Source organism: Nicotiana tabacum, chromosome 1 (assembly GCF_000715075.1).
Source record: "Nicotiana tabacum cultivar K326 chromosome 1, ASM71507v2, whole genome shotgun sequence".
NCBI classification, from domain to species: Eukaryota; Viridiplantae; Streptophyta; class Magnoliopsida; order Solanales; family Solanaceae; genus Nicotiana; species Nicotiana tabacum.
The window spans coordinates 31184790-31199636 of record NC_134080.1 but is presented as its reverse complement, the minus strand read 5'-3'; the positions used below and the strand labels follow the sequence as shown (position 1 = coordinate 31199636).

Below are 14847 nucleotides of genomic sequence, written 5' to 3'. Positions count from 1 at the left end.
AACATTAAGAGTGTATTTGGGCTAGTCTAGCCCAACAACTGATATTAGATTCCAACAATTGTGCGAGCTAGTTTTTTTATTTTTTTATTTTTGGGTTTGCCTCTTCCTCGACATAACAACTTGTATCAGAGGTTAGGTTCAACAGGATGAGTATGGAGAAAGCAAAGTGATGGTGCGAGGAAGTGCGCACACAAGAAGAAGCTAGTTGCGAGCTTCGGTTGCCATACTGCTCTAACAATATGGATGGTACACAATGATAATTGATCGTGGCAATGGTCACTTAGTTCGAGGGGAAAACCCGTGAATCGTGGTAGTGAGCCACGTGAAACTTAGTTCGAGGGTGAGATTGTTGGGTGTGCGAATAAAGTCCCACATTGGTAGCTGAAAAAATTGGGAGCCTAAGTATAAGGTGTAAGGATCTCTTAATAGTATGAGGCCTTTTGGGGAAAACCGTACAGGTTTGAGCTAAAACGGACAATGTCATGCTATATTAAGAGTATATTTGACTAGTTTAGAACTTTAGATCAAAGTTTAGGAATAATAAAATTTGTGATTGTGAATGCTTATCCTTTAAATGGTCCCTACACGGTGCAAATTTGAACTAGTCAAGCTAATAGGTTGCTAATATCGGATGATTAAACGAAGAAACATTCTCCGTGTGAATTTAACATATTAACGCAAGTACTTGACCATTGTAAATTGTAATCCAGCATCAGCAAATGTTCAGATATGACATAACAGAGCGAAAAATTAAATGTTCAGACGTTTTGTTATCTCACAATTTTCGAGGAGTGAGAAAGACCTAATTGAACAACAGTGTCCAATAAGATCATTGGGCTTCAAACTCGTCATTTAAATCCAATACTTTTTTGTGCGACATATAAATTTGTATATAAAAATTATCTAAAATAAAAACACATAGTAGATATGAACTTAACTTGAACCCATAAAATTTAAATTTTGGATCCGTCTCTGCTAAAATGTCCCAACAAACAAACAGAACACATATATCATATGGTTAATGTTTCATACTCTCATTCCATCACTGTAGATTGTTGTAAGCTTCAATTGTTTGCATTGGGTCAATTATTGTTGACAAGTACGAATATAGCCCCACATTCACTCATACATCCCCAAAATGACCCAATCCATTATTCTCAAAAACAATTCACAGAGCACACTCAACAGCCCAAACGTCCAAAATTGGGCTACAAAAAGGGGGAAACCAATATTTACAACAGCCCCATTTTGGCCTTTAAATTAAGACCATACACGTGGCTCATTCTCTGCCATTCATTTATTCATACTTCAGAAATCAGAACCCTCTGTCTTGTCAGGGTCGGGTCGGGTCAGGGCACTGGGTTCTCTTATGGTTGCGTGGGCCAATCAAAGTTGTTGGCGAAAAATTTGGGATGGACCTGTGGGACCCAGAGTAAAGTAAAATGATTGCCACATCAGCTCCGACCGCGAGAGCCATTGATTTGTGGTGGGACGGTTGAGATCCCCTGTCTTGAAAGCTCGCGAAGAACACTCTCCGTGGAAGGACGTTTTAGGCCCAAAGGAAGAGGCAACCATGGTTTGGTTATTGCCTCCTTTACTACTTTATCAATAACCTCCTCAGCCTGCACCACAACCAACAACCAAAATTTTACCGAAAGAACTTACAATCTTGAAAAGGATTAGCATTGATACATCGAAGCGTAAAGTTTTTACTCTATCAAGTTACTAGGTAACCTAAAATAGTTATAGGAAAACAGTGTAAGAGTGGGTTGATAATCAAGAAAAGAGAGCTAGTAAGCCGGTTACCGATAAAAATGGACCTTAGGCCTACCCAAGCCTCAAAAGCTAGCATGGTAAGGATTGTCCATGACGACCAAGACCATACAAAGAGACTACAACCACTCCATGAACCAACGTGAGAGACACTAATAGTTACAACTAATTAAACGTACAACTTAAATAATAAGATGAAATTCTTTTAACTTGTCATTATATGTAAATTAGATCCATTTTGAAGATGATAGACAAAAAGTTTAACGCAATACCTCCTCATTACACACATTTGTAGTTTAAGCACTATTATCAAAAGAATTATAAGAAAAGTTAAAAAACAATTACGTCACTGATTTTCCTTTCTAGTTCCAAAGGGGAAAATGAGACTGAAGTATCAATCTCCTAGTACAAATATCCACAAAGAACTCTGTTGTCGAAAATAGGATCCAAAATCTATGAAGATATCCATAAAAATCCGATTGTGACAAACTTACCGGGTGAAGATCAAATGACTTCTCTAGCATGCTATATCTATTCTGCATTCCGTTAGGCCGGTAAACTCCACCATTCTGCATAATCCAACTCACGTGCCATTAGGAACTCAATGCAAGAAATGCACTCACATTAAATAGCTCAAGAACATCACTGAACTGTACGAAAGAATCAAGTGGAGGTGGTATTGCAAATGTATTCACCTGAGGATATGGTGGATATGATCCTAATGATGGTGGCATGACAGGGGAGCCCCATGTATCAGCATGCAGCTGCATTATTACAAAACATGAGTTTTCAGCTTCGTATTCTTCGAGCTCAAAATTCTGTGACATAGGCAGAGACGAATAAACCATAGGTTCAACTGAACCCAGTATTTTTGACACGGAGTATAAATATATACGTAAAAAATCACTTATATTTCAACAAATACTAAATTCTGAATCCATCTCAAGCTACGATGAGCTCAATGATAAGAACCTTAAAAGTTGAACACATTATGTTTAAATCCTAGAGTTGTCCCGCGATATAGGCATGCCAAGCTAGAAGGAAGTAATTCAGCTGAGAACAAATGTTTACCCCTGGATGAGGATTCCAGTGCCAAGAATCTGCAGGCTGCCATGCCGGATAGTAAGGTGAACCCCACACTTGTAAACCATTAGGATAACTTGCCGGTGGTACCCAAGCAGGATATAATTGACCAGCCGCGGGGATATGATTAGAATGATACGGTGGGACGGTCATGATAGGTCTATGAAGAGGATAATAGCTCCTTTGTACTGAATCTCTTGGTTGTGGATGAGGCCATCTCCTTTCGACTTCCTTTGGCAAAATTTGCCTCCGATGCATTCTGTATTTCTGCTTGGAAAGCAAACACACTATTATTGTCTAGCAAACGACATGTCCGTATCCAACTATATTTAGCTCAAGTGTTCAACTCTATTCCCTTGCCTCTCTACCTTCTCAAGGTAGGGGTAAGGCTGCGTACACACTACCCTCCCCAGACACTTGTGGGATTACACTGTGTTTGTTGTTGCTATTGTTCTTGTTCAACTATATTCCCTGATAGGATATGGAAAAATCATGCCGACATACTTAAAATGGCCAAGATTTAGTACTATTTTATTTCCCAACTGTTGATCATTTTCATTAAAATACATTTCAGCCAAATTGCATCTGACCCTGCTAAATATAGCAAAATGTTAGATACTGGCCCTTTTTTGTTATACTGCAGTAGAAGGTCAGGTTTCAAACATTCCCTTTCCACAGCAGACAAAGGCTTGTTTGGCTAATATTTAATTTTTAGCATTGGAAATAACTCAAAAGAAAAGGTCGAATAAATTGACAAAGAGCATAACTCACAAACCTGGAGATGGCTAGCTACGTTATGTCTCGTTATACCCTCCACTTTCATCAGCTCTAGTATTCGAGAAGGAATGGCTTGATCAATACCAAGTTGCTCTACTGCTTGAACAAACTTCTTGTGTAGTTCAGGTGACCAATCTACCTGAATCAGAAAGAGATATCAAACTCATTCCCCTGAATCAACTGATTCAAATTCCCGCATATGCAGGATAATTTGACCACTGCTCAGTGAAATACTATAGAGGTTGAAATCGCCAACACAAATATAATCTAGCTAGAGTCGTATACTGATTGCTATGTTTCATGCACTGTTTGAGAAGTTAAAACTTCAAGATAAGAAAAATGAGCTTTGCATTGATCTTACAAAATTTGAAGAGGATGTTCTATGATGTTCATGAACTTCTCAAAGCAACCGTTCATAAGACTAAGTTCATGAATGCAAGAGGAGGAAGATATACGCCACGCCACATCTAATATATCCACATCTCATCCCTTTTTCCTTTAAAGAAGAGAAAAAAAGAAAAAAAAGACCACATGATTGTTGAACTAGAGAAGCAATGACGAAATGTTTTTCAGGCCTTCAAACACAAAAGTGCATGAGGAACCTACGCAACTAGGAAAAAAATCAAACTGAGGTCAGAAAACAGCATTCTTGTACCTTTGGAGCCAATAGAAAACAAATAATGGCTTTCTTGGACCACAATATTATGGAACTTTGAACACATAATTACCATCATTATATTTCTATGAGAAACAGGCACCATTTCTTCCATCTTACCTTCATCTTCTTCTTATTGGTTTTAGTCCCACTTGAACTATGGGGAGCAGATGCTTTACTAGGTTCAGCAGAATGACTAGTGCGATTGTCAGGGCAGTTGTTACTTGGTGAAGAGGTAGCAATATCAGCCTCCATCTTTTGATGAGGAGATGAACCATTCTCCTCTTTCACAATAGTCTGTCCTTGTTGCTCGCGAGGACTTGTTTGGACAGTACTCTCAGCAACTGTATTGTTAAAAGTAGTTTCGACGGATTTAGCGTCCCCATCATGCTCCCCACTATCTTGTTCAGTTGAAAAGATGGTATGCTCTTGGCAATCTCCATCGTCCACTGACCTCACTCCGTGTTTCAATTGTGGGGTTGACGGAGCAGGGTATTTATCACAGCCTGATGAGTGTTCATTATTGTTGCCTGGTACTGTGGTAAAAGGTTCCGTTTCGTTTGAACTTTTGTCACCTGCTGCACTCTTTACTGGTTGTAGCTGTGGCACGGAAACAAGAGATTCTTTTACTGGTTTAAGCGATTCGGGCACATCTTTTTCTCCAGCATTGGATGCCTGCTACAACCAATAAGATCAGGATGTCCTCTCCACATAAAAAGTGTAATAGTTTGAAAGAATCACAAGGTGACCCAGTAAAGTCTTCGCAACAAACCTTGCGAACTACATGTTGCCAGATATTTTTGAGTTTATCATCTGATAATGATTTCTGAAGAAACTCGACTGCACCAAGCTGCAATACATCAACACAATCAACTTTTTTTTACATAATTACTGAAAACAAAGTGCTTCATTTTTTTCTTAAAAAGTGCTTCAAATGAAAGCTTGATCCCCAAATCTCACCGCTATACACTTCATCATTGTGCTAAGGGAATGAATATTTGATGTCACTGCAAGAAGTAAGCAAAATGGATTATTAGATATATTTTAGCTTTTAGAATCTTTAGAGACAAGTACAGTTATCTTTTTTAAGTTTCTACTAGAGAAGACTTCCCATTCTATACTGACCCCATAAATGCTCTAAACAATTAACAATGACAGACCAAAAGGAATAAATGGAAACTAAGATCTACCAAAAGAAGCATGGAATCATTCTCAGAAAAAACTTAGAATACGTAAACAAGTTATTTTATTTGGTGTTACAAGCCAGAAACTTTACGATTCCAGCACTTACAATTCTGCCAATATCATCATGTCGTCATAAACCAAGTCTAATTACAATACAACACTTATTTTTCAATATGTGTAGCACTCACTTATTGTTGGCAGATCTTTGGCACTCTCAAGAAATTGGAGAACTCCATCACTGTTGCCTGCAGTTACCTGTGTCAAATGATAGACAAGTTCATCGACAATTAGTATAACATTCTGACCTATGTTCAATTTTTATTGATCAACTATTGTCAATCGAATATCAATACGGGTGCCTACTGTTTTAGCTGGTATATAATAGCCTAAATTCCCAATTATAGCATTTACATGTTAAAATGGAATTATTATTTGAGAATAGTATCGACCTGCTGCTTTACTGCACATGATATTACTTCAACAAGCTAGCTCAAGCTCAACTGTATTATTAAAACTTAAATGAGAGAAAGTTTCAAGAGGAGCATAAATGAAACTAGTACCTCCACGATGGCAACATGAAAGTCCTCAGATTTGTTTGAGATTGCAGACAAAGCTTCATTCTCATTGCAGAATGAGTAAACTGCAAAAACATGAAATTTCAGGAAGATTTACGAATAGATACAAATCCATGACCTCTTCAAAAGCAGAAGATAAAGCAAAAGAAGCGGCGAAAAATAACACAAAAAATTTGGGACAAATAACAAGCTATGGACTTGAGCAAAATATCATCCTCAACTATAACTCTCGATAGTTAAAGAAAAAGGGCAGCCCGGTGCACTAAGATCTCGCCAGACCACAAGAGTCTATTGTACGCCGTCTTACCCTGCATTTCTGCAAGAGGTTGTTTCCATGGCTTAAACCCGTGACCTCCTGGTCACATGACAACAACTTTACCAGTTACGTCAATGCACCCTTTCTCAATAGTTAAAGAAAGAAGAATGAAAAACATTAGTATTAATAAAATTTACACCAGTAATTCAGAGTATTCTGCAAGAAACATGAATCACTTAAATGCTTTTCATCTTAAAATAGGAAACATGGAACAGAACACTCTATTTACCCTCAGTAATAAATGCAAAAGGTATTTCCATATGAAACCTAAAACTAGAAGGCACAATTAACATGGAAAACAAAATGCAAGTAATTGACCAAAAAATTTGTTACTAAAAAGGGATGAACAAGAAAAGGTAAACACCGGCTGCGAGTAAGTATTTTTCGAAGACTGCTACAACTAACCTATGTAATCCAATTTTTCAAGCCTTGATCTCATCTCTGAAGCAGAATTGCAGTCTTCATCAAGAAGTAGGACTTTAAGCCCCTTTGGAAAATCTTTCCAACCCAATAATTGATCATCCTCAGTACAAATCATTTCTAAAATGGCATCTTTTTCAGTCAGCCTTCCAAAAACGGTTACTTTATGAGCATCTAATCAATCTGCACACACCCCAAAATGAATTATCCTCAGATTTAAAATCTCTTTAGCCATAAGTTTCAGCTAAAATTTTCAAAAGTGGTATAATAAACAACAATCTTTAGAAACCACTCTTAAACCTCACAGCAAGTTTAATTCATAATGATAATATTTATATAAGTCTAAGAAAAAAGAGAAAAAAAATTAAAGATCAATCCCCCATTCTCCTACTCACCTTTTCAAGATTTAATCTTTAACATCATTTAACCAAAAACCAAAGAGGCAATCAAAAGACTATGCTTTTAGCTTTAGGCATAGGGTATAGCCGACGTAAAGCAACAAAAATTAACAAAACGCCACGTGAGAGATCTTCAATTTTTATTAACATAAAAAGACAAAAGTAAATAAAATCCATGTGAATACAGAAACATCACAATTCCAAGAACACCTGAGAGTGACCAAGAAAATGAAGAAATACAAAAAAATGTAAAAAACCTTAGACAAGTGGATAAACGTGGAGAAAACGCACAAACAAGTTCTTAACTTATTCTGCTTTAAAAAATCCTACGGATATAATGCATGTAAAAAAGCAAGCAAAATTCTATTATTACTAGTATTATTATATACCCAAATATCTCTTGGGAAATGAAGAAGACCAGCTCTTTTTTTTAATCGTCCTATACTGGTCGTTTCTTGATACCTGGGTGGGGGGGGGGGGTTGAGGGGGAGACAGTGAGACTGTGAGAGAGAGAGAGAGAAAAAGAATTTGAAGAAGAGAGAGAGAGAAGAGTGGCGCGGGGTGTTGAAGTACACTTACTGGAGTTGGCTGTGTCTTTGTGTTTCGTTGTTATCTGCTGCTGCGGACCACAGATGCATTTAGCTACTTTGCTTTTGGTTGGTCAAATACAAAATTACTCCTAATTTTTATTTATTTATAACTATGTGATATTCGATATCAACTTACAACTAAAGGATGTGGTGTAGTGAACGTGACTGCTCATTCCTTAATCAGAGGTTTCAGATTCGAGTTCTGGGTATAAAAAAATCCTCGGTAGGGAGCGTTTCCCCCCGAATGGAGCCCTACACAGTGCGAATTCGGATATAATCACGTTCTAATGTGAGTACCGGACATCGAACGGGAAACAAAAAAAAAATATTCGATACCAACTTGTCCAACTACTTAAATCAGATTCAGACTTTATCAGTAATTTATTTATTTTCAAGATTCGAACTCGAAACGTTCAGAAATGAATTGTATTTGTGTTTATGCATGTTGATGTATTTTCTTTGTACCAATATTGTAACTTTAAATCTTAGTTCCGTGTGACTTGTAACATCAGTTCTTAGGGTAGCTTGTATTAAATTTTGTCTTCTTATTTTACTATTTATTTGATGATCTTTATTTGAATTGTGTAAAGTGTTAATTGGTGTGGCTAACAGATTTGGTTAGGCGCCGTCAAAGTTTCATTTATATTTATCCCATCACACTTTTTGAAGGTGAAATTACTCCTAATTCATTTTCATTAAACTCACACTTAAGACAATTTTGACACTAATATTTCATGTTCTTAATATTCCTCCCATTTTCTCAAGAAATGAATATTTTCTACAGTTCAAACACTATTTCTCTTGCATTCTTTTCATACCTAAAAACAAAAAGAAACACTGTATATTTTAAAATTTCAAACATCTAAAACAGAAATGAGGTCATGATTGCATTTGCGTATTCTTGTCGAAACACAAATTGGGCTTATCTTTAGCATTCCGTTGGTCTCATTTAATTTGAAGTTATTATTAATTTGAAAATTGAAATATCTTTTTCTTTTTTTACTTTTCAAATATTTTTTAAAACAACTAACGATATACTCCATGATTTACAGTACTTTAATATAATTTCTAAATGTAGTAGTTTCATTTTAAAAAAATTATGATTAGTATTTAAATTTATACTGAAAATTACACATTTTGACCCTTATATGTTGATATGGAAAAAGTAGTTGGTTGTATTTTTAATGGGATGGGACCTCTCACATAAATCAGCAAACTCAAACTTGCAACAAAAAAAGAGTCGATACCACTAACATACGTTATAAATTTCTCTAACACATATTTTTATGGAAAAATGTAAAGGTATTAAAATTAGCTAGGAAAGGTTTTTAAAAATCCCATAGCCGAATAGTAAAATTAAACGTACAATTTTCTTACCCTTCAATTCTACATATTTTTCTTAATTCTAAACTCTTATCGACGTAAAATTAAGAGTCAAATCATTAAGTAAAATTTCATATTTCCTAGCAAGGTCTTGTACTTTATGACTTAGTGATTCAAAGATTCTATTTTCTTAGTTTAGAAACAAATTATCCCAAATTATATTTCTGTTACTAGAATATTTTGTTATACGTCAGCATGTTTTGTCAAGCTTTACATATGATTAATATCATACGTATAATATTAGCTTATTCCAAAATTTAATAACCTGGAGTGACGTACAAATTTTTTGCAATATTGTATGCTTCAAATCTCACGTTTTTTTGCGAAAAATTCTTTAATACCTACTTTTAGTTTTTTCCCCTTTATAAAAGAAAGTGAGCTCATTATTGGCTAATCAGTCTTTTCTTTTTTCCAATCACTCACTTTGTATAATAAGTACCTTAAAATCCAACAAAAGATTCAACTTTTTTGCTACCTTTTCTGTCAATAATAATGCAATGCAATCAACTTATACCACTTACCATCAAATCAAACTTTTCCACTTATTCTCTTTGCTTTTATTATTTACAGAGCTCACTAATTATAACGACCTAAAACTTAAAGGATAAAGAATCATTTTGGGATGGTAAAGGAGAAAAGGAAACTTGGTTGAATTCTTTTCTAAAAGATGAATGAAATATTTGGTTCTTTCAAAAAGATGAATGGATTTTTTCCTTTATACAGATTCTCACCCTTCTTTTCCCCTTTAGTTAGGGCTCATGATAATGCAACTTGATATCCGAAACGTGTCACTATTTTCAGAAATTTGATCTGAAGAATTTTTTTTGAAGGTATTGTTGTTTGAACAATTTTTTTTTATTAGTTTAACACGAAAAACTCACGAAACTCAACAAAAAATAATTATATCCAATCACGCTTTTATTTCATGAAAACTTCTTATACAATTTTCATTTCAGAATACTTTTTTCAGAAATTAGAAAGATAAGGCTTTAGCACCTTTGATTTACAGCTTGTTTGGACGGTTGTTATGTATGTTTCATAATGTATAGTATTGTACTATATCGTTTTGATGTATACAATGTATAGATAAATTGTAACTTGCAATATTATAAAAACAAAGTAAAATATGAGGTAGAATTATATAAAAAGGTAGGATAAAGGATAAAATATAATTATTTAATAATAAAGAACGGCAAGATGAGAGAAAACAAAAAGGCAACGATGCGATCATATCAAATCGGTCGTTCCAAAAGTGATACTTTTCGTCGTTATGTAACGATATATTTAATGATACGATACAATAAAATTTAAAAAAATATTATATTTAAAGTAACAATAAGATACAGTTATATACACTACTAGAATTCCTGTAAAAAGCGACCAAAAAATAGCGACCAAATTTTGTCTATGGGAAAAAGCGACCAAAGTTGGTCGCTAAACTAGCAAAAATAATAAAATAAATTGTGGAAACCAAATAGCGACCAAGGTTGGTCGCTAAAGTAGTCAAAATATCGACTGGATTGGTCAGACTTGCTTGGGCAAACGTTTACTGAGATTAGCGACCAATATTGGTCGCTAAAGTGGGACCCGCTTACAAAATTTTAATAATTATATTATTATTTTGAAAAAATTATAAAATATAAATATATATAATATAAAATTGGCGACCAACGTTGGTCGCTACATAAAGGCAAGAAAGGTAGCGACCAATTTTGGTCGCTTAACTGGGTCCCAGTTATTCAATTTTAATAATTATATTATTAATTTAATTATTATATGAAATATAATTAAATCTGATTTAAATTTAGCGACCAACTTTGGTCGCTAAACTAAATTCATGAATAAATAGCGACCATAATTGGTCACTATTCTGGTCAACAATGGTCAAAATTAAAAATCACTTTTGTATTTACTATGTAAATAATATAAATGTAAGTCGTTAATACTTTTGTAATACAAGGGATGAATAGTACTACGAAGCGGGCGTGTGTGTCTATATATACAATATATGTACTTATGCTATACTATGCACTAAGTATAAGTGTATGAGGTAATACCGTATCGAATATAGCCTTATATATATACATAATATGTACTTACGCTATATTATGCACTAAGTATTAGTGTATTAGATATTACCGTATCGAATACAGCTTATATATATATAATATATGTACTTACGCTATACTATGCACTAAGTATAAGTGTATGAGGCAATACCGTATCGAATACAGCTTATATATATATAATATATGTACTTACGCTATACTATGCACTAAGTATAAGTGTATGAGGCAATACCGTATCGAATACAGCTTATATATATATATATATATAATATATGTACTTACGCTATACTATACACTAAGTATAAGTGTATGAGGTAATACCGTATCGAATACAACTTATATATATATATATATATGTACTTACGCTATACTATGCATTAAGTATAAGTGTATTAGGTATTACCGTATCGAATACAACTTATATATATATAATATATGTACTTACGCTATACTATGCACTAAGTATAAGTGTATTAGGTAATACCGTATCGAATACAGCTTATATATATATATATATAATATGTACTTACGCTATACTATGCACTAAGTATAAGTGTATGAGGTAATACCGTATCGAATACAGCTTATATATATATAATATATGTACTTACGCTATACTATGCACTAAGTATAAGTGTATTAGGTAATACCGTATCGAATATAGCTTATATATATATATAATATATATGTACTTACGCTATACTATGCATTAAGTATAAGTGTATTAGGTATTACCGTATCGAATACAGCTTATATATATATAATATATGTACTTACGCTATACTATGCACTAAGTACTTACGTTATACTATGCACTAAGTATAAGTGTATTAGGTAATACCGTATCGAATACAGCTTATATATATATAATATATGTACTTACGCTATACTATGCACTAAGTATAAGTGTATTAGGTAATACCGTATCGAATATAGCTTATATATATATAATATACATACTTACGCTATACTATGCACTAAGTATAGACTGTTTGACCAAAATAGCGACCAACGTTGGTCGCCATTTTTATATAATATATGTACTTACGTTATACTATGCACTAAGTATAAGTGTATTAGGTAATACCGTATCGAATACAACTTATATATATATATATATATGTACTTACACTATACTATGCATTAAGTATAAGTGTATTAGGTAATACTGTACCGAATATAGCTTATACATATAATATATATATACTTACGCTATACTATGCACTGAGGATAAGTGTATTAGGTAATACTGTATCGAATATAGCTTATATATATATATATAGGATATGAATTGAAAGCTTTAAACAATTAAATTACTTTAAATTCAATTTAAAATTATATATATTAAATTGAATTAAAATTAATTGAATTTTTTAAATTGAATTAAAATTAATTGAATTAAATAAATATAAATTTTAAATTGAATTATAATTAATTTAATTTTTTTTGATATAGCGACCAATGTTGGTCGCTATTCTGGTAAAACGGTCAGAATTTAGCGACCAACTGTGGTCGCTATTTTGGTCAAAATAGTCAACACATATTTGGTACCAAAAATAGCGACCAAAGTTGGTCGCTTTTTGTAAAAACAGAGTTAAAAACGGGTTTCCCCTCCCATTCTCTTATTTTCTTCAAAAAATTCCCCAAACCCTCTCTTCTCTCTCTCACACTCAAACCCCCCCCCCCCTTCCGTCTCCCTCTAGCAGCGGCGCCACCGACGCCCGCCGGCGGCAGCAGCAGCTCCGTCGGTGTCCTCCACTGCCCAGCTGGTAGGTTTCTCTCTCCTTTATTTTTTTTTTTCGAAATAGACTTATTTCAATTTGTTTAATTCCTTCTAGTTTGAACCCTAAAAATTAATTGTTCTTAGCTAAATTAAATCTATGATAATTGTTAGTAGCTAAAATATTTGGTTTTACCTATTAATTTGGGCAAGAAATGGTTTGAAGAGAAGAAACCCTAAACTTTTAGGGTTTATGATTTTTTTCTAGTGAATCGAACTTTTTAGGGTATAAATTGAACTTTTAGTTTAATCTTGATTAGTTTATAGGTAGATATTTAATATAGACACGTGATAGTATATATATTTGGATTTTCTCTTAAAGTTCAAGACAATGTTAATGTTTAACGCCTTAAGCGAATCGTTGCGTGGCTCTTGTTTGAGTACAACAAGTCACCCACATAGAGGATAACTAACATTAGCCGTGTAATAATGCTTGAAATAACAATGAGTTGAACCTTTAGGATAAAACTAGTTTAGTTATAAATAGAAATTTTAGGATATGACTTGAAGCTTTTAGGATATGAGTTGAACTTTTAGGATATGACTTGAGCCTTTTAGGTATGAGTTGAAGCTTTAGGATATAAATTAAACCTTTTAGGTATGAGTTGAAGCTTTTAGGATATAAATTGAACTTTTAGTTTAAGTTTAAACTCGTAGGATATGAATATAACTTTTAGGATATAAATTGAACCTTGAATCTTTGTATTGTCTTGATAGTTTAGTTATAAATAGAAATTTTAGGATATGACTTGAAGCTTTTAGGATATGAGTTGAACTTTTAGGATATGACTTGAGCCTTTTAGGTATGAGTTGAAGCTTTAGGATATAAATTGAAGCATTTATGTATAAGTTGAACCTTTAGGATATGACTTGAACTTTTGTGGATATGAATTGAACCTTTTAGGATACGAGTTGAATTTTTAGGATATGAATTGAATCTTTTAGGAATGAGTTGAAGCTTTTAGGATATGACTTGAACTTTTTACGATATGAGTTGAACTTTTAGGAAATAAATTGAACCTTTAGGATATGACTTGAACTTTTAGTTTATGTTTAAACTCGTAGGATATGAATATAACTTTTAGTTTTTAGGTTTTGTTCTTGTGAATTGAACTTGTAGGATATAAATTGAAACTTTTAGGATATGAGTTGAATTTTTAGGATATAAATAGAAATTTTACGATATGACTTGAAGTTTTGTGGATATGAATTGAACCTTTAGGATATAAATTGAACTTTTAGTTTATGTTTAAACTCGTAGGATAAGAATTGATGAACTTTTAGTTTTTAGATTTTGTTCTTGTGAATTGAACTTGTACGATATAAATTGAAGATTTTATGTATGACTTGAACTTTTTACGATATGAGTTGAAACTTTTAGGATATGAGTTGAACTTTTGTGGATATGAATTGAAGTTTTAGGATATGAATTGAACTTTTAGTTTATGTTTTGGAATTTTAGATTGTCGGACGATTATTAGAAGAGGTTGATGATGTTATTAGACAAGCAATAGAACTTCCACCAAGAATAACTAAGACACAGTACCTGGCAAAGTGTGCCTTTAATTGTTCTTCTCATTAGCGACAATGATGATGAGAAGGCAATGGCATGTGTTTCAAATAGTGATGGTGTAGGTAGGAATTTAGTATTTCCTAAGTAGATAAAAGAAGAGCTTATAGAGTAATTCTGTACTTCATTTTCCATGAGGAAAAGAAGTTTAATTGAGAGTGACAAGGTTGATGAAGACGAAATGTATTCCGTTGGTCATGGCAGTTCCCATAGAATGGGGATCATAAGACTCTATGATGACAGAGACTATAGGAAGTTTTGTTCTAAATTTTC

The 14847-nt window shown here is 33.5% G+C and overlaps 1 protein-coding gene across 5 annotated transcripts; it reads right to left on the bottom strand.

Moving 5' to 3' along the window:
• Positions 1-928: 928 nt before the first annotated feature.
• On the bottom strand, positions 929-7861 carry LOC107828807 (two-component response regulator-like APRR2). 5 transcript variants are annotated; one of them, XM_075249465.1, is made up of 12 exons: positions 7762-7861; positions 6770-6967; positions 6034-6113; positions 5662-5728; positions 5249-5295; positions 5061-5138; positions 4409-4963; positions 3632-3772; positions 2845-3123; positions 2469-2537; positions 2268-2342; positions 929-1622 (listed from the first exon to the last, which is right to left on the bottom strand). In XM_075249465.1, the coding sequence occupies exons 2-12, from the start codon at positions 6900-6902 to the stop codon at positions 1455-1457; spliced, it is 1692 nt and encodes a 563-aa protein (XP_075105566.1). In that variant the 5' UTR covers positions 6903-6967; positions 7762-7861; the 3' UTR covers positions 929-1454. The 5 variants fall into 5 exon arrangements, with proteins under 5 accessions (XP_075105566.1, XP_016511672.2, XP_075105569.1 ...); XM_016656186.2 differs by having other exon boundaries at positions 7572-7768; XM_075249468.1 differs by lacking the exon at positions 7762-7861 and adding an exon at positions 7440-7584.
• Between the last annotated feature and the right edge of the window lie 6986 nt (positions 7862-14847).